Source organism: Oncorhynchus keta, chromosome 1 (assembly GCF_023373465.1).
Source record: "Oncorhynchus keta strain PuntledgeMale-10-30-2019 chromosome 1, Oket_V2, whole genome shotgun sequence".
NCBI lineage: Eukaryota > Metazoa > Chordata > Actinopteri > Salmoniformes > Salmonidae > Oncorhynchus > Oncorhynchus keta.
Window position 1 is genome coordinate 43657064 of NC_068421.1, and position 21723 is coordinate 43678786.

The window sequence follows — 21723 nt, forward strand, 5'->3', positions numbered from 1 at the left end:
TTTTTGGTGAACAAATGTTTAATTTTGTTGTTCTAACAAGGTTGGTAGAAACATGTGAATATCATTTTGGATAAATTTGATGCAGCTCAAGTCTACTACAAAAACCCACACTTCTACTGTATGTTCACTCGCTCCCTGGAATGGCTGGCTGGCTAGCTAGAAAATATAGCTACATACAATAATACCAAACTCAACATGAGCATGTGAAGTAGCTAATTAGCTGTAAAATTGCCTAAGCAAACTGCTCTATCAATTTAGGAGTCCAACTTACCAAGTTCAACTTGCAGTTTGTCTCTGCCACAGAGCTATAAAACAGGGTCTCTGCCCTGAGCGAGAACAACATTACCTTGCTTTCCCACAGAGATCATTTTGAGGGGATGGCAACCCCATTAGGAACGGATCGCGTGATGATTACTTTGGCAACAGCGTGACGCAGCATGACAACGTGAATGTGTTGGGTCGACAGTCAGTCGGGTGAGCCGCTTCTCCATTCATTTCAGAATTTGATTCCCATCTCCTCCTTTCTATAATATCTCCATTTCCTACAGACACGGCCCATTGCGACAGAGGCGAATTAGCTACGGTGTGTTCCTACGCGATATCCTGATTTTCACAGGCGGACCACTTCAAAGTTAAATCACGCCAAAAATTAGTAGCCTGCCAAACTTGCTAACTGCCTGGTACTCAGCATTGTATTGTCCTTTTAATCACGCTAGACATCAATGCAAATGTGTTAGAAAATCTAATCAAACACTTCATGAGCGCAACGTTCATAGGCTATGCAATTGCGGGAGAAAACGGAGGGATGGCCTCTTAAAAAAAGGATCATCCCATCAGATTTCTATAGGCTAGGCCTACTATATTTACTTCACTAAGATTAAGCATATTGCTTATCTTTACAACAGGAGTATAGCCTACTTGGCTGGCATGAAAATGAACCAAGGGAAAAGCATCCTCCATTTGCTTTTTAGGTACATAGATGACATGTATTTCTTTCCCACTGCCCCTGTTGAGACAGGTGCATGATAATGGTCCCTTCTAAATCGAAATTTCACAAATATTATTTCGTATACGTAAAGACAAGATTAAATCAAGAATAGTCTGATGGGTGGCAATATTAGCCCATCACTTGTGAAGCACTTGTGAAGCTCAAAAAAATAAAGGGAACACTAAAATAACATCCTAGATCTGAATGAATGAAATATTCTTAATAAAAACGTTTTTCTTTACATAGTTGAATGTGCTGACAACAAAATCACACAAAAATTATCAATGGAAATCAAATTTATCAACCCATGGAGGTCTGGATTTGGAGTCACACTCAAAATTAAAGTGGAATACCACACTACAGGCTGATTCAACTTTGATGTAATGTCCTTAAAAGTAAAAATGAGGCTCAGTAGTGTGTGTGGCCTCCACGTGCCTGTATGACCTCCCTACAACGCCTGGGCATGCTCCTGATGAGGTGGCGGATGGTCTCCTGAGGGATCTCCTCCCAGACCTGGACTAAAGCATCCGCCAACTCCTGGACAGTCTGTGGTGCAATGTGGCGTTGGTGGATGGAGCGAGACATGATGTCCCAGATGTGCTCAATTGGATTCAGGTCTGGGAAACGGGCGGGCCAGTCCATAGCATCAATGCCTTCCTCTTGCAGGAACTGCTGACACACTCCAGCCACATGAGGTCTAGCATTGCTAATTGCCTATAATTTCCACCTGTTGTCTATTCCATTTGCACAACAGCATGTGACATTTATTGTCAATCAGTGTTGCTTCCTAAGTGGACAGTTTGATTTCACAGAAGTGTGATTGACTTGGAGTTACATTGTGTTGTTTAAGTGTTCCCTTTATTTCTTTGAGCAGTGTATTACCACTTGTGAAGCATATAATTATCACATGTGAATGATGCTCAGCATAAGAAACTGCCTTTTCAAAATAGTCGCACACCTCATGTAGCCTAGCCCATAGGCATATATATTTTGATACGGTTTGTATCATAATGAAAGAGACCAAATAACATCTTGACATTAAGCATTAAGAGGTGTAGAGACTAACTGGCATGCATAAGCAGCGCGTGCATTTCAAGTTTGGGGAAGATCATTTTCATTATAAAAATGCACCTTTACAATAAAAGCATTATATTCATAATCACATTTGTGGTCACTTTTGATAATGTTGTTTTCCCGCTAATGGAACATTTGTGCTTATAGCCTACTGCCATGTGCGCATTGATGTGCTTATAATTTGAAGAAATAGCCTAATAGTTTATCAACATGAAACTAAATGTTCTGATCTGTTGCACCAGCCACATTGCATAAAGAAGTTTGATGGGCTTTATTGCATCCCATAATTGTCCGAGACTGTTTGGAATATTTATTTCTCACACAGAATAGGTCAACTTTTGTACTATGTGGTATAATAGATTGACATAAGCTAGTGCTTTCGCTGATCGTTAGGCCTCCTCATTTTGTGGCTGACAAAAGTAAATGTGGACAGTTCTTCCAATATCTTCAATATGCACCTCAGAACTGGATAAGGACGCGTGCAGTTGCGTCCCCGATGTGTCATTCTTCACTTGTAGCCTTTGAGAAAGACCTGATCACGTGATGAGAGCCATGTGAGTGAGATGCTTAGGAGCACGCATCACTCAGGGAGAAGGGCACAACACAGCACTCCGGGCACAACGGCCACTGGTGCATTAAGGCCAAAAAGGGGATGCCGCTGTGAAATTCGAGGCATTATCAAGTGCTTGTCAAATTGTGAATGAGAGACTGATGAAGTGTGTACAGGCTGCGCAAAAACCCCCAAAGCAGAGCTCATGCCTTTCAAGCAACTTTTTCAAACCATCATTAGAGTCGCATCATGAAGCCTTATAATGTATTAAAAATCAAAACATATAGCCCAACGTTTGTAGAACAACTAAAGTTAGATTAATAACTAAATTAAGCATATAGGAATACCTATTTCTTTGTTAACAGCTCAAAACAGAATAGCCGCATGCCTCGGGAAATGGTTTAGGAAAAATAGCTAAATAAAATAGAAAGGATATGTTCAATTGTATTCTTCTTACTTTAAAATAATGCCACAGAAATTATAGTGTAGCCCACAGCCATATCGCATAGTCAGATCAGGACCTAACATAAGGACGACTCAGAGTACGCTATCCTGTTCTTCTGAAATAGACTACATTTTCTTCATATCATGTTTCCTTAGACCTGACTAAAATAAATAGATTTACTGTTGTGATGTAGGCATGACAATCACCTGCTTACAAAATGCAATGACCGCCACTGCCCTACTTTGGTATGCTACCGCCACGCTCTTACCATACAGAGCCAGAGTGAGGTAACAAGGACAGGGGAGGAAGGGGGAGAGAGATATAGACAGAGGGAGGATGGTAGTGGAAATGCAGAGGTCAGAGAGCGTGATGTCGAGATCAACTTCCATCACCTTATTTGTTCTGAGAGCAGCTCTGGACCAGTTTCCTTTCCTCTGCAGCGACCGGGGTCAAACCAAACACTAGCACTTCCTGTGAACAGCTCATCTACATCCTGTCTTGAGCGACCATCTCCTGCTTCTACAGGACTATCCCATCTCATAATCATGACATATTTTTATGACATTTTCTTCCCCTCATCTCTCCCAGTCTTTTTCCACCTACAGTATATCAGACACCATCAAGTGATGTCCCAAACACAAACATGCCAACGATAAGCATTAAACTGAGAATGTGTGAACAGCTCTCGCTCTCTTCCGATCACTCATTCATCATGACAAACACACACACAGAAGAGAGTGGCAGTTGGCTCCGGAGGCGTGTTGGCAAAGCATCTCCGACACGGGTCAGACTGATCCTCAGCCCAGATGTGGGGTTTGTATCAGGGTCTCATTGCCGCTGGCAACAAGCAGCCGTTTTTCCATAGGCCATCACTGGCTGCTGCCCTTTATGTCGCTATGGAGCTCGCTAGAACAAGGAGACGTGCCCACGCATGCTAACGCGCATTCATCATCTCAATACACACAACTCACTGGGCGGGAACAGAAACCTTACTCTGTATGGAGAGAGAGAGAGAGAGAGAGCGAGAGAGGGTGGAAGAGAGAGTCATATCAGAGGAAAAGAAGTAGGGGTGCAAAAGGAGAGTAGTAGGGGAAAATGGATCGAAAGGGAATAGGAGTGTCAAAGGGGTGAGAGGGATGGAGGTAAAGAGGGAGGACAGAGGGAGAGACTGTTGGAAGACGAGTGGGGGTGGTGGGAGCGCCCTTACACAGACATTGAGAGGGGGGTGGAGGAAGGATAAGAGGATATGAGAGGAGTGGGCAGCTCGGACAATAACGTAAGGCGGGTATGTATTTTTGGTATAGGGTGAGGATGTAGGTCTGATCCATAACGTCATTTATCCCCCTAACGCCCTGGACACCTTTAGTGTTACAATCATAGGGCCGTCCTCTGCCTCTCCTCCGTCACACTCAACAAAAGAGGGGGGCACAAGGAAGTCACAGGCCCATGTACACATACAGACTAGAGGTTGACCAATTAATCGGCATGGCCGATTAGTTAGGGCCGATTCAAAGTTTCATAACAAATTGGTAATCTGCATTTTTAGATGCCGATTATGGCCGATTACATTGCACTCCATGAGGAGACTGCGTGGCAGGCTGACCACCTGTTATGCGAGTGCAGCAAGTTGCTAGCTAGCATTAAACTTATCTTATAAAAAAACAATCAATCTTAACATAATCACTAAGTTTACTTCACAGAAATAATAAGTAATACCTTAATAAGTCAATTGGAGCTCATCGCAGTAAAAGTGTTGGTACGTGATGAACAACAGGCTCTGGACACTAACACCATTGAATGTCACGATGCCGTAACGAACAAAAACATGAATGTCACTGGCAACATCATCCTTAAAATAGCCTACGTGACTTGGAAAACTGGACGGCACACTTAAGTTGGAGTCGGAGTGTGTGTGTCAGTGTGTGAGTTAGAGCAGAACTGGGTTTCACAGTGAGAATATTCCCATTTATTGCTAGTGTTTCTCATGTAAAACATTTGGGTGTGTCGCCATCTGAGCGAGTTTGTGTGTGTGCATATTTTTGTGCATGCCTTTATTTATTCATGCGCGTGTGTGTGTGTGTGTGTGTGTGTGTGTGTGTGTGTGTGTGTACACTGACTCCATAGTGAGAGTGTAATCAGAGGATGTGGCTAAGGGCTGTGCGTTGTGTTGCTGCAGTGAGTTCCTCCTCCCACCCGGTGCACACAGAGAGAAAAAAAAAAGAGCTGAGCTTGTTCTAATTTCCTGCTCTGTGATATCGATCTGAAGGAGGGAGCTATAGGGCAGAAAATTACCACTACCCCTGAACACAGACAGAGACATTGGCATCACACAGGAGAGCGAGCGAGAGAGCGAGAGAGCGTGTAAGGAAAAGAGACAGGGGTATAGAAAATCTAAGCAGATGAGGACAGTGGGTCGAGAGAAGTGACTAAAAGAAAGAGACTAGATGGAGAGAGGGTCAAAACGAGGACACAAGGGAATCTGCAGGGGAAGAGAGGAAGGAAAATGGTGGATTAGGTGAAAAAGAGAGGGAGGCAGGCAGGAGGGAAACCAAGGAGCTGGTGTGTGTGTGTGTGTGTGTGTGTGTGTGTGTGTGTGTGTGTGTGTGTGTGTGTGTGTGTGCCACTCCACTCTGCCCCCTTGTGGTAGCTATATGCACTCAGGTAGGCATGGGTGGCAGCGAGCGCCTCGCTGGCGCCCTGACTCAAGTGCGTATCTCTGGCCCCGTTACCCGCACATGACAGCGCAGAGGGCGTCTGACTTTAATCCCTGTGTGGGAAAGGTTTAAAATCAGACAAGAGATTACCCAGGAATGCACCGCCAAGAATGTCAATGAGGCATGTCATGGCTTTTGCATCCTCACACAAACACAACAACACACAGAATACTGTGATCTCGATTTAGCATTCTACAGTCAACGCTCTCATTCGCGTCATGAAATCAGTTTCCTTCTAGAGTGTCAAAGATGTTTCATATAATAACTCCCCTGTGTATTCAGACCCGTCACTTCAACCACCTTCCCGAGACACACACACATACACACACCTCCTAGGGGGCTTGAGTAACAGCTGATGTTAGGCTGAGCGAAATGCCCCTTGTGGGCCCAGGGCAGTGAGGTATTATGGAGGGGCATTAGAGCAGAGTGTGGCAGCAGGGTTAACTGAGCACAGGCCCATCTGTGCACCCAGTTCCACAAACAGAGAAAGACAGACAGACAGACACACAGAGAGAGAGAGAGAGAGACACACAGACAGACAAACAGAAATATACACAACGGTCAAGGAACCTGTGCCAGGTTCATCTGCTCCACACACACTGTCAAACTCGTTCACACATCAATAATCACGTGCATGCACACACACACACACACACACAAACCCAGAAGCACTGCATAAAACTATCCCTCGTACAGAACTAATGCAGACCACACAGCACAACGAACACTGCTCCCAGGAGGTTTCCAATACAACAGAGGTCGCTTCCCAAATAATACCCTATTCCCTACATAGTGCACTACTTTTGCCCAGGACCACTGCTGACTGTCACTATGGCCTCCTAGAGCGCCACAGGCAAACACGAACAGCAGAACAATTCCAACAGAGAGAGAGAGAGGAAGAGAGAGAGACATCCTGCGCTCTTATCACAGGAACAGGCACAGCTCTGACTTAGAGAAAACTACAGAAGCTTCCTCAGGGGAGAACCACAGTCCCACCAGAAACTACTGATAAAACACTGACTGGGGATTGATAAGAGAGGGAGAGGAATAGAACGAGATAAAGAAGGAATGGAAAGGTAGAGTTATGTGGGCTGAAAGTGAAAGCTGTGAAAAGCAGAAAGAGCGAAAGAGAGTGAGAGAGAAAAAAAAATGCAAAAACCTTAGAAAGAAATTGAGAAACCTGTCCAACCAAAAACAGAGACCCAGCAAACATGAGCCTATGCCTTCACTATGTTGAATCACTAAAACACTACAGAAAAATAAGGAACAGCACGTCAGAAATCAGCTCGATGTAATTGAAGAATCCACAAACTAACCACTTCTGTGAAAATACGAAACAAACAACAAAGAGTAATTGTACATTTCCTCAGTGAAAACAATGTCCTGAGCAAACGTCAAATTGGCTTTTTACCAAATTATCGTACGACAGACCACACATTCACCCTGCGCACCCTAATTGACAAAACAAAACAAAGGTAAAGACTTCTCATGATTTGTTGATTTCAAAAAAGCCTTAGACTCAATTTGGCACGAGGGTCTGCTATACAAATGGATGAAAAGTGGTGTTGGGGGAAAAAACACATGATATTATAAAATCCATGTCCACTGCTGTTAAAAAAACATTGACTTCCACAGGTCCGTGGGGTGAGACAGGGATGCAGCTTAAGCCCCACCCTCTTCAACATATATATCAACGAATTGGTGAGACCACTAGAACAGTCTGCAGAAGCCGGCCTCACCCTACTAGAATCTGAAGTCAAATGTCTAAATGTTTGCTGATGATCTGGTGCTTTTGTCCCCAACCTAGGAGGGCCTACAACAGCACCTAGATCTTCTGCACAGATTTTGCCAGACCTGGGCCCTGACAGTAAATCCCAGTAAGTCGCCAGGACCACAAATACAAATTCCATCGAGACACCGTTGCCCTAGAGCACACAAAATGACTATACATAGCTTGGCCTAAACATCAGCGCCACAGGTAACTTCCACAAAGCTGTGAACGATCTGAGAGACAAGGCAAGAAGGGCCTTCTAAGCCATCAAAAGGAACATAAAATTCTACATACCAAATAGGATCTGGCTAAAAAAATACTTGAATCAGTCATAGAACCCATTGCCCTTTATGGTTGTGATGTCTGGGGTCCGCTCACCAACCAAGAATTCACAAAATGGGATAAACACCAAATTGAGATTTTGCATGCAGAATTCTGCAAAAAAATATCCCCGGTGTACAACGTAAAACACCAAATAATGCACGCATAGTAGTATTAGGCCGATACCCGCTAATTATCAAAATCCACAAAAGAGCCGTTCAATTCTACAACCACATAAAAGGAAGCGTTTCCCAAACCTTCCATAACAAAACCATCACTTACAGAGAGATGAACCTGGAGAAGAATCCCCTAAGCAAGTTGGTCCTGGGGCTCTGTTCACAAACACAAATAGACCCAACAGAGCCCCAGGACAGCAAAACAACTAGACACATAACTCATGAGACACATAACTAGACACATAACTCATGAGAAAACAAAAATATGATTACTTGACACATTGGAAAGAACTCACAACAGAGCAAACTAGAATGCTATTTGGCTTTAAACAGAGAGTACACAGTGAGAGAGAGAATACCTGACCCAAACTTAAGGAAAGCTTTGACTATGTACAGACTCAAGTGAGCATAGCCTTGCTGTTGAGAAAGGCCGCCAAAGGCAGAAATGGCTCAAGAGAAGACAGGCTATGTGCTCACTGCCCACAAAATGAGGTGGAAACTGAGCTGCAGTTCCTAACCTCCTGCCAAATGTATTAGAGACGCATATTTCCCTCAGATTACACAGATTCACAAAGAACTTGAAAACAAACCCAATTTTGATAAACCCCCATATCTACTGGGAGGAATACCACAGTGTGCCATCACAGCAGCAAGATGTGTGACCTGTTGCCACAAGAAAAGGGCAACTAATGAAGAACAAACACCATTGTAAATTACAACCCATATTTATTTCCCCTTTTGTACTTTAACCATTTGCACATTGTGACAACACAGTATATACACAGACACATATGACATTTGAAATGTCTTTGTTCTTTTGGAACTTGTGTGAGTGTAATGGTTACTGTTAATTTTTATTGTGTACCATCTACTTCACTTGCTTCGGCAATGTTAACATGTTTCCCCATGCCAATGGGGGAGAGAAAAATAGAGAGACAGAGAGAGAGAGAGAGAGAGAGAGAGAGAGAGAGAGCGACAGAGACCTTGTTGATATTGAGGCTTGCAGCCTTTGCTCTCTGAACAGTACTATGGAATGAGCACAGGAGTAAACCAATAAAGCCACCGCCTCCATCTATATGCCATTATATTGATCTCCTCAATAGTCTCAGTAATCAATAGCATCCACTCAGAACAATCCAGCCTCCGTGTAATGCGTGGAAGCTTACCCGTTGCCTCAATATATCGGATGCACTTGTCAATGAAGAGCGGGATGGGTCGGTCAGGTGTCACCACGTTGGCCAACGGCACGCCAAAGTAGTTGCTTTCTACTTTGGATATGGAATGCCTGGGCTTGGGCCGTGGTTTCTAAGAGAGAGAGAGGGGGAGAGAGAGATGAGAACGGTGTTATCCTTTCTGTTCGTCACCCATCCAAGGCATCGATGGATTTTTAGGCCATAGATATGGACACAATTTTAACACACACACACACACATTACCACACTTTCATTCTTTAACATGGGCATCGAACTGTATCAACCAGCACGGCACACATACGCACCCATGCAGTAGATTCTTCTCAAGGCCCACGCTGATAGGAATGTACGATTCCCATCTCTAGCTGTGGGTGTGATAACACATCTTCATTCCACTTTTCACCTCTCTATGTTTTCTTTATCCTCTGCACTCTTTCCTCTCCGTTGTCATGCTCCCTTTCGACTATACTGCATTCCTCGAACATTGTCCCATCCGGAACACAATCATCGCTTCTAGTAAGCCGCTAACCTACTGCTGTTATCAGCATTCCATTTGATCTTAGAAGCTACTTCTGTGCCGTTCAAGCAGTAACTCCACTTGTACGGTGCACTTCAATGGTGTTCAGTGGGAATGTGTTGCTGTCCCCGAGAAGCGAGAGAGCAGGGCAGCATGATACTCAGAGTGAGCCTAGCCTCCTTGGCCGGGCCCTCTGCTCCAGTTACACCCCCCCCCCCATTACTTTACCCACCACCACTGACCTGCCCACCACCCTACATTCCCCTGGCTACAGTCACAACACAAAACTCTGCTCTGCTTTTTTTCTCCTTTCTACTGAGACAGGATGTGGCCAACGCTGAGAAGACAACAGACCTCTACCACACAAGGAAAATAATACACGTCCTTAATAAAAATAAAACAAACTTTTAAAAAACACGAGACCAGGGTTCCATCAATGTCTCCCTCTCTCGCTCTCTGTGTGCAGTGCTAGCGGCATATTAGAAAGGAACTAGGAGATGCAGGAATTTAAATTATTCCACTTGTCGGCTGAGGAGGTTTTAAAAAGGCTGGGGAGAGGAAACGTTTCTGGCGTCTTGGTGGGGGGGTGAACAAAAAAGAGAGAGAGAGAGAGAGAGAGAGAGAGAGACACCTCTGCCAAGTCAGCCGGCCACAGCCTGAGGTAAATGTATTTGAACAGGGAGAGAGGGTCAGATAGTTTCCACTGTGTACTCACTGCTGAGGCAGCCAGGCAGACAAGACTGGCTGGTTCTACCCTGACCTCAGATCAGACTTACAGGGACACTCTGTTTATTATACTGACCAGGCTGGTTCTATAGCGACCGTCACCAATAGAGTGACAGCTGATCTGGGAACCTGATGAACTTATGGCTCCCATTAAGTAATAAAGGCTTTAATGTACGTGGAGCGGAGACACAGGCCCCAGATCAGCCCTAAGTGTGCTCTGGGGAGTCGCCATCTTAGTCCCCAGTAAGCAGTTTTGTTTTATTTGTTTTGGTGGTTAAATTAAGTTCCCCCTATACTGGTTCCGCCAACCAAATTCACTCTAGATTTGTGATGTTACGGAGCATCGTTCAGGACATACAGTATACAACTAAACACGTGTATAGTTTATGGGGTAGAGAGACATCACTACTGTGTGTGAAAACATAAAATCTCCCCGCCCTCCCTACTGACACCCATGGTAATTATCACCCACACACAGCCAGACAGGGTGGTTTGTGTCTCTCTCCCCCAGCCAGTCTAATCATATACACTGCCTTCGCTCCCACTTAGGTGGCACTTTACGTGTCAGCCTCTCTGTGTGAATGAGAGGTATGGCAGGCAGATAAGACTGACGGTGTTGGGTCAAATCTTTCACCGCAGAGTCTGAGGGAGGGAGGGGAGGCTGACGCCCATGTATGAGTCCTATATTCACTGTATTCCCGCTTCATCAGCAGGAAGGTAAAGAGGGAGAGAGAGAAAATCGGGGAATGAGGGAGGGAAGGAGAATGTGTGGGAGGAGGAGAAAATAAACCCAGGGCATGTCCCACTAGTCTCTGGGCATGTTTTGGTGCCGCACAGTTGGATCACTCGGCTGCCAATCGCTCTCTATTCACTTAATGAACAGCGCACCTCGAAACAGAGCATTTCATAAAGCCATTGGGTCTACTCTGCACAGATCTACTCGTTTTTAAAAACAAGCCACACTATGGGACTGCAGCTAGGCCTGTGGAAGTAACAGGTTTGTAATTTGTAATGAGTGAGTGGGTAAGAGCCAGGGCTGCTTTAATCCAGGATAAAACAAAACTGCTGTACAGAGAGACAGTGTGGAGGGGGAGAGGGGGCGGTATAATAATTCTCTCTCTTTTTACTGTAGTTAATGACCTCATTCGGGTGACCAGTGAAAGAAATGTCAAACTAAGCCGGCAAAAATGTACCTTCGGTTTTACCGGCGTTCGTGTCAAATTATAATGAGCCGTGTCAGCACAGATTCCAAGTTTGAGAATTGTGTCCGTTTGGGGAATAATGGACAGCACACACATAACCACTGACAAAACACACACACACACACACACACACACACGCGCATATGAAGGGAAACATTACACATATACACAACTAGCCATAGCCTGAGCGTACACTGTGCTCCCGATTCATTAAAACAGTTTCTCATGAGCTGGGTGACTTCAATAGCTGGAGTTTCTCCGCTTCAACCCATGATTGGGCTAGTTTGGAGGACCACTGCGAAGCAGGAGAAAAGTAGGCCCACAGAGCGAGAGAAGGCAAGGCTGATTTAAAGAACCTGGAAGGAAACCCAGACCCTCTACAGCAAGTGAGACTCCAATGAGATGGGCTCCGGTGAGCAGAGACAACACAGAAAACCTGTGCATAGCTCATGCACGCACACAGGTGAGGAAATACACACGCCAATAAACACTGAACAGTGCATTAGGAACACTGTTGCTAGGTAACTTTGATAAAAAGGTGGTAGGTGAAGACAAAACCCTATTAAAACAGATGAAAATCATCAAGTAGTCTATAATAGATTGATCGAGATTGTATATGAAGTCAGCCATAGGGTGAAATCTAAATTAGTCACAGCAGTTTCTCTCTTTCTCGAGGTGCTCTAATACAGTATGTGACCGGTATAAATAATAAAAACTGAAAGTGTGAAACCTGATGTGATGTTGATGAACAATAGACACAGACACAAAACAGACACTGGGGCACATACCTTTGTGTTTCTGCGCAGGCTTCTGAGGATGTTCCTCCTCTTGGGGTCCTCGCCCTCCTCGTTAATGGAGTTGTCCCCTTTGTGCGCCCCGCCCAGCTCCTCTGGTGCTTTGGGAGGCCCCAGCTCGTCGTCACTGCCGATGGAGAAGCTAGTGCGGAAGCTGCTGAACTTGCCCAGGCGTTTCGAGCGGTCGCGGTACAGCCGCGGCTTCACCCCCAGAGCAGACATCTTCCGCCTCCGCTCCAGGGAGCTGCTGTCAGCCTCGCTGTCCGAGCCATTGCCCCCGCCGTTAGAATGCTTGTTGGCGTTGCGGATGGTGATGATCTTGCCCTGAGTGCTGTCGTGGGGCACCGAGTAGATGCTCTCCTCCTCTGTGGGCCGCTGTTTGGTCACGGCATCCACGGGCTCGGCGTAGTCCGAGGGGTCGTAGCCACCGTCGCTGCCCGGCGCCCAGGTGACGGCAGGGGGTAAGGAGCGGCGGTTGGTCCCTTGCTGGTCCATGTAGGGCCCCAGGTTGACTTTCCGAATGGTGGGCTTGGGCCGCACCTGGGGGGGGACCTTGTTGTTGAGCTTGCTCTCGAAGGTGCTAATCTCGGAGATGACTGAGAAGGCGTCGCTGGACTCCAGGTCGGGGAGCTTGAAGCCCCCCAGGTGGGAGGTGAGGGTAACGTCAGGGTAGGGAGGCGAGGGCTCCACGTCCTCCTCAGAGTCTAGCAGGGTGTTGATGGGGCTGGGGGAATTGCAGCGGGCCGGGCTCATGCTCTCAGTGGTGCAGGCCTCTGCTACATTATCGTACATGTGTGTGGCCTCCACTATGGTGCGTTTCTCCACAACCTCCTTCAGGAAGGGCTGAAAGAGGTCTATCCTGTGCAGGCCTCCCACCACCCCTCCAGGCCCACACACTACTGTGTTAAACCTGGCCTCGATCTCCCGGGCCAGCTCCTCCCCCTGGCTCACCTGCTCCCTGGCCGCCTCAGAGTCCGACAGCTCAGCCTGGCTCTCCCCCACCGCAAGCAACTGCACGGGAATGATGTCCTGCACCTCGCACAGGAACGCACACAGGGTCTCCATGGACGCCTTGCGCCTGGCAGAATACACGGCAATGTAGCCGTGCACCAGCCGACTTTTCCTTAGGGCAAATGAGGAGTGGAAGGAGAGCAGGGAGAGGTCGATGGTGTGCCTCTGGGCCCCCACCGTGAGCTCTAAGAGCACGGACGTGCCACTGCTCAGGCTGGAGGCCGGCCGACAGTGCTGGGGCAGCAGGAGAGGCGAGAGGAGCTGCTCCACGTCATAATCGTCGCCACACATCAGGCACATGACTATCCGCAGGTCTGTCTCGGGGATGGGCTGGGAGTGAGAGTCTCTGAAGGAAGGGGGTAAAGGAGGGGAGCTGCTGCCTATGCTCCCAGGGGGCCTACGGCATTCTAACAGACCTTTTAACACCTGGTTGATCTGCTTTTCGTTCACATTGCGTCCATAGCCCACCCCAGGGGAGGCAGGGTCTAGGTAACCACACTGTAGCTTCCCAGCAACCTGCTGCCCCTGGAGGATAAGTGTGTGGGCTGTTTCCCCCCCAATGTCCCTGATGGACCCTACTCCCCGTTTGGTGACTAGGAGCAGGTTCATGGGCAGCTGAAATAGACTGTTTTCCCTTCGGCCTAGTGTGGACTCTCTGAGCTTCTCAATGCTCTCCACAATGTAAGATAGTGACTCCTTAGAGTTGTAGAGACACAGGACGCCATGGGGGGTGAAGGTAGGCGTGTGGAAGGAATTGACCGGCAGACGCACGTTACCCTCTATGGGCCGGAGAGACAACTCATACATTTTCCCATCCAGCACGTACCGGTCATCATTGGTGCACAAAGCCCTGATCTCATTGGCCAGTTCTCTCCCCAGGCCATCTTTACCCAGAATGACCAGGTTTATGCGATCTGCGTTCCCGTCGCCCGGTTTATGGCTATCGAAGAAGGAGTATCGAGTGGGGAACTTGGAGGCTAGAACCTGTTCAATCTTACAGTCCACACAGTGTGGGCTATTTGGGCAGGTCTCCTTGGTGGGGTGGTAGACAAAGTGGATATGCTTGAGTACCAAAGCGTCCCTCTCTGCCTGCAGCTTCTGCAGGGCCTTGAACCTCTGCTCCTCCCCTAACACCTCCTGGATGGCCCCCATCTTCTCCTTACTGGGCTTGGCGTCTACCTCCAGCTCATAGAAGAGCTCTGAGTACTCCAGCAGCAGCTCCTGGAAGTCCTCCTTGGCTCGGTCAATGATCTCCTTCTGGTGCCTGTTGTAGATGTCTAGGTACTCTGGTTCCTCGAGCCACTGATAGAAGTCTTCATTCATGATGAAGCTGCGTGCCTCCTCCCAGGGTTTGCCTGCCGTGATGAAGGGAGAGGCACTGAGCTTCTCCTTGAACTCCCACCTCATCTCCGCCCGTTTGCGCTCATTTTTCAGGTGCTCCAGGTGGCTCTCGTAAATTGTCTCGGCCACCGGGGTCTCCAGGAGATCCTGGGGAATCCTTTCATCCTCCATGTTGTCTATGTGTGGCGTGGTCTCCCAGGGGGTGTCATCCAACACAACGAACCAATGGGAGAAGTCTTGCTTGGTCTCCAGAACCTTCTGGACCCCGGACCAGCTCAGGTGGTCGATCTCATCCAGCTCAGGGACTAGGGAACCCAGTGCCTGAGGCAGGGTACTGAGATAGACCCTCCGCCTTCGCTCAATGTGTTCTTGTTTGAGCCTGTGGACGTGCTGCTGGAAGAGCTTCTTGGCTTTCGCAGTGCCCTCCAGGAAGACATACTCCTTGTACTCTGAGGAGGTCTGCATGCGCCGGTTTATGTTGGGCCACGTCTCATTGTGGTTTTTCACGATACGGCTGACCAGCCACTCATAGCGGTCTTTAGCCGAGGCAATCTGCTGGCTCTGCTGCTTCAGGGCCTCAAAGTACGGGATGATCTTGGGTTTGCCCCGGCCCTTGTCTATCAGCTGCACCAGGGTGAGGAAGGCCAGGTCTACGTTGACGTTGGAGCGTGCTGACGTCTCCACCACCTGGAGGTTCTTCTTGGCCAAGGCAAAGGTGTGAGAGTCCTTGATGTAGCGCTCCACCCCCTCGTCGCACTTGGTGAGCACCAGAACCACTGGCTTCTTGTTCTTGGCTAGCTGGTTGTAGAGATTAGTGATGAACTTCATCTGGTCGTCAAAGTTGCGGTTCATGCCCCTGCTGACGTCCACACAGAGGAGGAAGCCATCCACCATAAGCTTCCCCTCTGGCATCTGCTTCTGCTCAAAATCCTGCTCCAGCCCTAGCTGGTCCGTGCAGAAATACATCAACTTCTCTGCAGAGGCCAGCTTGTTGGAGGCAGCCCTCTTGATGTAGGGCTGGAGGGCTGTGGAACGGTGTGGCTGGAACGTCTGGTCATCAATGAACTCTGTCTGCTCCACCACATGCATCCTGCACTCTGGCCCCTCCTCCAGCACCCGCCCAGTTTCCCCCCAGAACAGGAAGTGGTCATTATTCACCACACGTCCCCCGAAGTCGCTGGTGCTTAGCACGGAGGTGTGGTCCAAGTAAAAGTCGTCTGCGCTGGGGCGGACGAAGCGGTTGCACAGGCAGGACTTGCCCACACCACACTGCCCCTTCTCCTTCTCTGTGCCGGACAGGCCCACCACGACCAGGTTGTAGGTGGGCGCCTTTGCATCTTGCTTTTTTGCCATCATCATCGAACGCAGACACTCATCCTGCCATGCCCACAAGCTCTAGGGAGGAGGCTGCCGGGCGGTCTTTCCATGCAAAGATTCTTACTGGCCTTGGGTATGACCCTACAAGAGAAGGAGAAAGAGGGAACAAATATATAAATAATGAAGACTGTGGGAAAGATTCAAGTCATTATTTGGAGGGTGTTCCATGTCTCATTTAAATTCCCACATCTTTGCTGTGTGATGTTAATGTTTAATATGTGACCCCATTTCACCGCTGAAAGTTTCCTGAAGAGATTGGGGTCAGAAAGCTGTTGGAATGCTACACCTTAAGACAACTGCAGTACAGTCACTATTAACTGACGCATTCCTTCACATTTAACTTCTTTTTGACATTCTACTACCCAGCATCCTTAAAGTAGTTTCCTTATGGCTTGTTTGGAAAAACGTACAAAGCAGAACCTTATGTAATGATACATAATTATCTCACATCTAACAGTGTTGTCTAAGCCAGCAGCAGTTCTAAAAGACGTGATGATATAGTTCTCGCAAACACACAAATCCACATACAGAGAGAGAGACCCTAATTGGGCAACTAGGGAAGACCAACTGCCTTATAAAAGGCTGCATTCAATGTTGGCTGCTTTCCTCTATATAAAAAAAAAAGTGTTTTCTTCTGGTCCTGAAAAAAATAAAAATAAAAGACTCCGCGGACAGACTGTAATAGCTAATTATGATCTCAAATTGCACGTCTCGTCACATTTGCCGAGATGTAATAGCGGTTCAAATTGGTATCCTGCCGTCTGGAGATATCACTTGCAGATGTTTCTTTCCATGCCCCGCACAATGTTCTCAGAGCAAAAAAAAGTTCACAGCCACACAACATATCCTATTGGCAGAACACAGGCCTACAAATCATAACTAGAGCTACAATGGGTAGAACTGAATGAGGGAGATAACATTCATGCCGTTTCGATAGGCAGGCCCTTTCTAAGCAGTCAGGCTCGCATAGACAAAGGCCCAAAGCACTAGACAGCTGTGTACAGTAAAAAAAAGACCCCACACCCAGTTTACAGTAATTCATCCATGTATTTAGTAAACACATTAAAACCACTGTTAATGATGAATGAATGGGGCTTTTGAGGCAGGGTTTGGAGAATACGAAATACCCACTGAATTGATTTAGTCAGAGAGTCAGTATGAAGAGAGAGAACTATCTGCAGAGAAAGAGAAGAGTTCAAAGTCCATCTCTCTCTCTCACAGAGACAGAGACGAATCCAGACACTGTAGATAATATGCACACACACACACACACACACACACACACACACACACACACACACACACACACACACACACAGGACGGTTGTAGGTTTAATAGTAGAAAGGGGACAATAATATAAGGGATTCAAAAGTTACTGTGCAAAGCTAGTTCCATCTACCCAGACTCTGTTCACTGTAACACTACAGCAGCGCACGCCTACTACAGTAGGTGCATCACCAAGTGGCAGCACAAAAGAAATCCATATCAAAAGGAATGTCTTGTGTTTTGATATTTGCAGAGTAAAACATGCATTCAAAAAAAAGAAAAAAGGGGGGGGGGGGGGCTGGCTGAGAGATCCAGTACACACAGTCTGTGTAACGAAAGGAGTCTGTGCCTGGGCTGCAGGTCGATAGCGGGCTGGTTGGTGATAAGACCTGGGCACCCATGGTTAATTCATTGCTCTTACATCCCGCTGCAGGGCTCTGGACTGGCCAGCAGTGATTAGCCGGAGATCAATGAGCCCTTCACATAGAAAAGAGAGCAGGAGAACACTTTTTTTCCTTTCTTTTTGAAGACGCTCTTATCCAGAGCGACTTACAGTAGTAGTGCATTCATCTTAAAGCTGGAATCTTTAAACCGGTGAAACGGCCACGTCTGTTTACATCCTTGCACACGAGATCGCAGTGCGTATTGTGCTCTGTGTTTTTCAGGAAATGCAGCACAACAATCCTCAGCTCGGCAACAAAAACAATAACAGCGGTGGTGGTGGGGAGGGGGGGGGGCCTGGGGCGCCGTTTCCCCCCCACTGTGGATTACACATTTAAGACCGCTTGGTGAGACAACCACATATCACAGTCGTAGTAAATACATTTCTCCCCAATAAAGAAGTTAACAGCAAAGACAGTGCTCGTTGGAAAAGACAAGTGAATTTAATTGTGTTTATATATATTTTTGGAAGATGGGCAGGGACTCTGCTGTCCTAGCGTCAGGGGAAGCTTGTTCACCCATCGGGGTGCCAGGGCGAGGGCTTGGACGGCCAAGAGACCAGAGGTGGCAGAACGGAGTGCTCGGTTTGTGGTGTAGGGCTTGAGCATAGCCTGAAGGTAGGGAGGGGCAGTTCCGCTTGCTGCTCCGTAAGGTCAAGCAGCCAGTGGAGTGTACTTCCTGAAATGCAGGGCTGTGCATTGCCTCAGTCTCCTTGGTCCCCTTAAAAGACGCTGCATGGTCATTCCAATGTCTACATTGGCTGTGCAGTATTTACGGTGATACGGCCTCTGCAAAAGTCATGGAATTCATACATCCTGCGCTTCGGGGAGCAGCACAAAGCTGTTGTGAAGAAAGTTGTCAAGGAAGTGAGTTTGGGTTTATACAGGACCTCCGCCCTCACCTACCGTCAACTAATCGGATCAATGTGGAGCAATGAGGAGTCCTCCACAGCGTTTCAAAGTTTGGGGAGGTGCACAGCGATGTGATACGGAGCTCAATTTGGCTTCTGCATGCCTCCGGAGGCTACGCAATTGTGTCATACTCTCCATACGGAGCCTCCGACCACATTTTCAGGTCAAGCATAATTTGGCATTTAGCCATGCCCACAGCAGGGCCGTGCTCAGTTGATAGAATGTTCGACAATACTGACAGGGCATAGAAATTGAGAGCATAGACAAAAGCATTCCATGTGTAATAAAGAGCCACAACCATTCTATATTTGATCCGACTTCCAGTACAATGCCATTATCATCGTCAGCGGGGTTAACTGGACCTTTACCGCAATACGGACCAGCACCAGTCCAGACTGCCGAGAGCACCCGTCTCAATTAGTTCCATATTAAACCGCTTTGAGCTGAGCCTAACGATAGGCTTAAAGGACAACAATGCTCCCCTGCCTGTCTATTTACCCCTTGAACTGGTTCAGATCAGAGGCATCAGAACCCATTAGATAGACAACCGTCATTCCATTAGATGTACAGTATTCATCAGTCCCTCATGTTATGTTACCACTGGTAATAGTAGAATTCACACGGATGACCATTTCTGGGCTGACCTGTTCCACTGTGTGTGGTAAACAGGTGGCCACGGAACACCATCATGCAAATCTTGGCATGTCGAAAAATTAAAAGGTAGGGTATGGTAAATATAAACAGGGATCTGAAAATGGTTCGCTACGCGAGGGAGTTGCTATTGGTATGTTTTATAGTAGGGCAATTTAGGGCAATTCTACAGTAATGGAATTGTGCTGAAATTCAAGATTTTTCACTTAAAATGTATGCCATACAAAAAACATTGAACTAATCACACAACTGTATGCACAAAGACATTACATTACATTTAAGTCATTTAGCAGACGCTCTTATCCAGAGCGACTTACAAATTGGTGCATTCTCCTTATGACATCCAGTGGAACAGCCACTTTACAATAGTGCATCTAAAAGGGGGGTGAGAAGGATTACTTTATCCTATCCTAGGTATTCCTTAAAGAGGTGGGGTTTCAGGTGTCTCCGGAAGGTGGTGATTGACTCCGCTGTCCTGGCGTCGTGAGGGAGTGTGTTCCACCATTGGGGAGCCAGAGAACAGTTTTGACTGGGCTGAGCGGGAACTGTACTTCCTCAGTGGTAGGGAGGCGAGCAGGCCAAGGTGGATGAACGCAGTGCCCTTGTTTGGGTGTAGGGCCTGATCAGAGCCTGGAGGTACTGAGGTGCCGTTCCCCTCACAGCTCCGTAGGCAAGCACCATGGTCTTGTAGCGGATGCGAGCTTCAACTGGAAGCCAGTGGAGAGAGCGGAGGAGCGGGGTGACGTGAGAGAACTTGGGAAGGTTGAACACCAGACGGGCTGCGGCGTTCTGGATGAGTTGTAGGGGTTTAATGGCGCAGGCAGGGAGCCCAGCCAACAGCGAGTTGCAGTAATCCAGACGGGAGATGACAAGTGCCTGGATTAGGACCTGCGCCGCTTCCTGTGTGAGGCAGGGTCGTACTCTGCGGATGTTGTAGAGCATGAACCTACAGGAACGGGCCACCGCCTTGATGTTAGTTGAGAACGACAGGGTGTTGTCCAGGATCACGCCAAGGTTCTTAGCGCTCTGGGAGGAGGACACAATGGAGTTGTCAACCGTGATGGCGAGATCATGGAACGGGCTGTCCTTTAAGACTACTTAACAATTGACACTTAACATTTCACAAAAACACATTTACTGAAAGAGCTGTGTAGACGCAAGGTTTGGTAACAGAATGGCAAAAATCTCACTCAGTTTGTGTGTCCACGTTTTCCAAAAATGAAATATCTGCAGAATGAAAGATGTCTGCAGAAAGAATGAGATGTCAGCTATGACATGACCTTGCCTTTGAAAAAAAATTGGTTATGGAACTACAGTCAATGAAGTGGATTTAAACCCGGTAACTGAATTGCGTTAATGAAATTTCATCACGGGTCCCTGATCTGTAAAATCACAGAAAGGCCTAATTATGGATATGAATGTCATTCTCTTCAGGTGATGTACCCTACACAAAAAAGGTACAAATATGCTATATCTTCCTTTTGATATTCAGGTTATATTCTACACACTGGCTATTATTTGAAATGAGCCCCGCACCAAAACCAAATTTGGTTGGTCCGAACCGGACTAAATCAAATCATGTACTTTGATGCTCGAAATCTAACTCAAACTACAGTACAGGGCTTTAGATGAACCTTTTTAGCCACTCGTCCTTCGGAAAAGTAGGAGAGATTTTTTACTAAAAAAAGTGGCTTGTCCCCCCCTCCCCACCAGAAAACAGGTCTGTGACACCATGGACCAAAAAGGTGACAGAATTGTGTTGTTACCTTCATTACTATCACTGGTATTGAAATGGAAGGCTGCTGCTCTATGATCCCATGTTTAATATGTCCTGAGCAAGGCACTTAACCCCCCTCAAAGTAAAATACTGCACTGATAAGTCTACTGTAGAAAACGCATGTGGTCCGTCAACCCTCCATCTAGAAAGCTACTGGGTGGGCAGGGCTTTTTTAGAAAACTCTGCTCAAACACACCAGAGTCAGCTTATCGAGATCCTGTTGAGCGGCTGATTTTTTAAAATATTTTTTTTTTTACAACGTTGTGTGTTCGAGCAGGACTGGAGCAAAAGCCTGCACACCCAGTAGCTCTCCTGGAATATATTGGAGGATGGTTGGCCACCCTGCTACATTACAATTACAACCAAATACTTGTTATGTCTTCATAAAATAATTCCTTCATTCAATGAACCAGGAATCAAATGGCTAAGGTGAGTGAGGTAGCTAACTAAGATGTTTGTCTATTTGTACGGTTAAA

General features: G+C 47.0%; 1 protein-coding gene across 1 annotated transcript in view; it reads right to left on the reverse strand.

Moving 5' to 3' along the window:
• Nucleotides 1-21723, reverse strand: part of LOC118385905 (rho GTPase-activating protein 35-like) — a 90398-nt gene that overhangs the window by 22550 nt on the left and 46125 nt on the right. The window contains exons 2-3 of the mRNA XM_035773129.2: nucleotides 12466-16281; nucleotides 9206-9344 (exon numbers count right to left, since the gene is read on the reverse strand). Of these exons, the coding sequence (XP_035629022.2) occupies nucleotides 9206-9344; nucleotides 12466-16182 (3856 nt within the window). The 5' untranslated portion in view covers nucleotides 16183-16281. The remainder of the gene's footprint in view (nucleotides 1-9205; nucleotides 9345-12465; nucleotides 16282-21723) is intronic.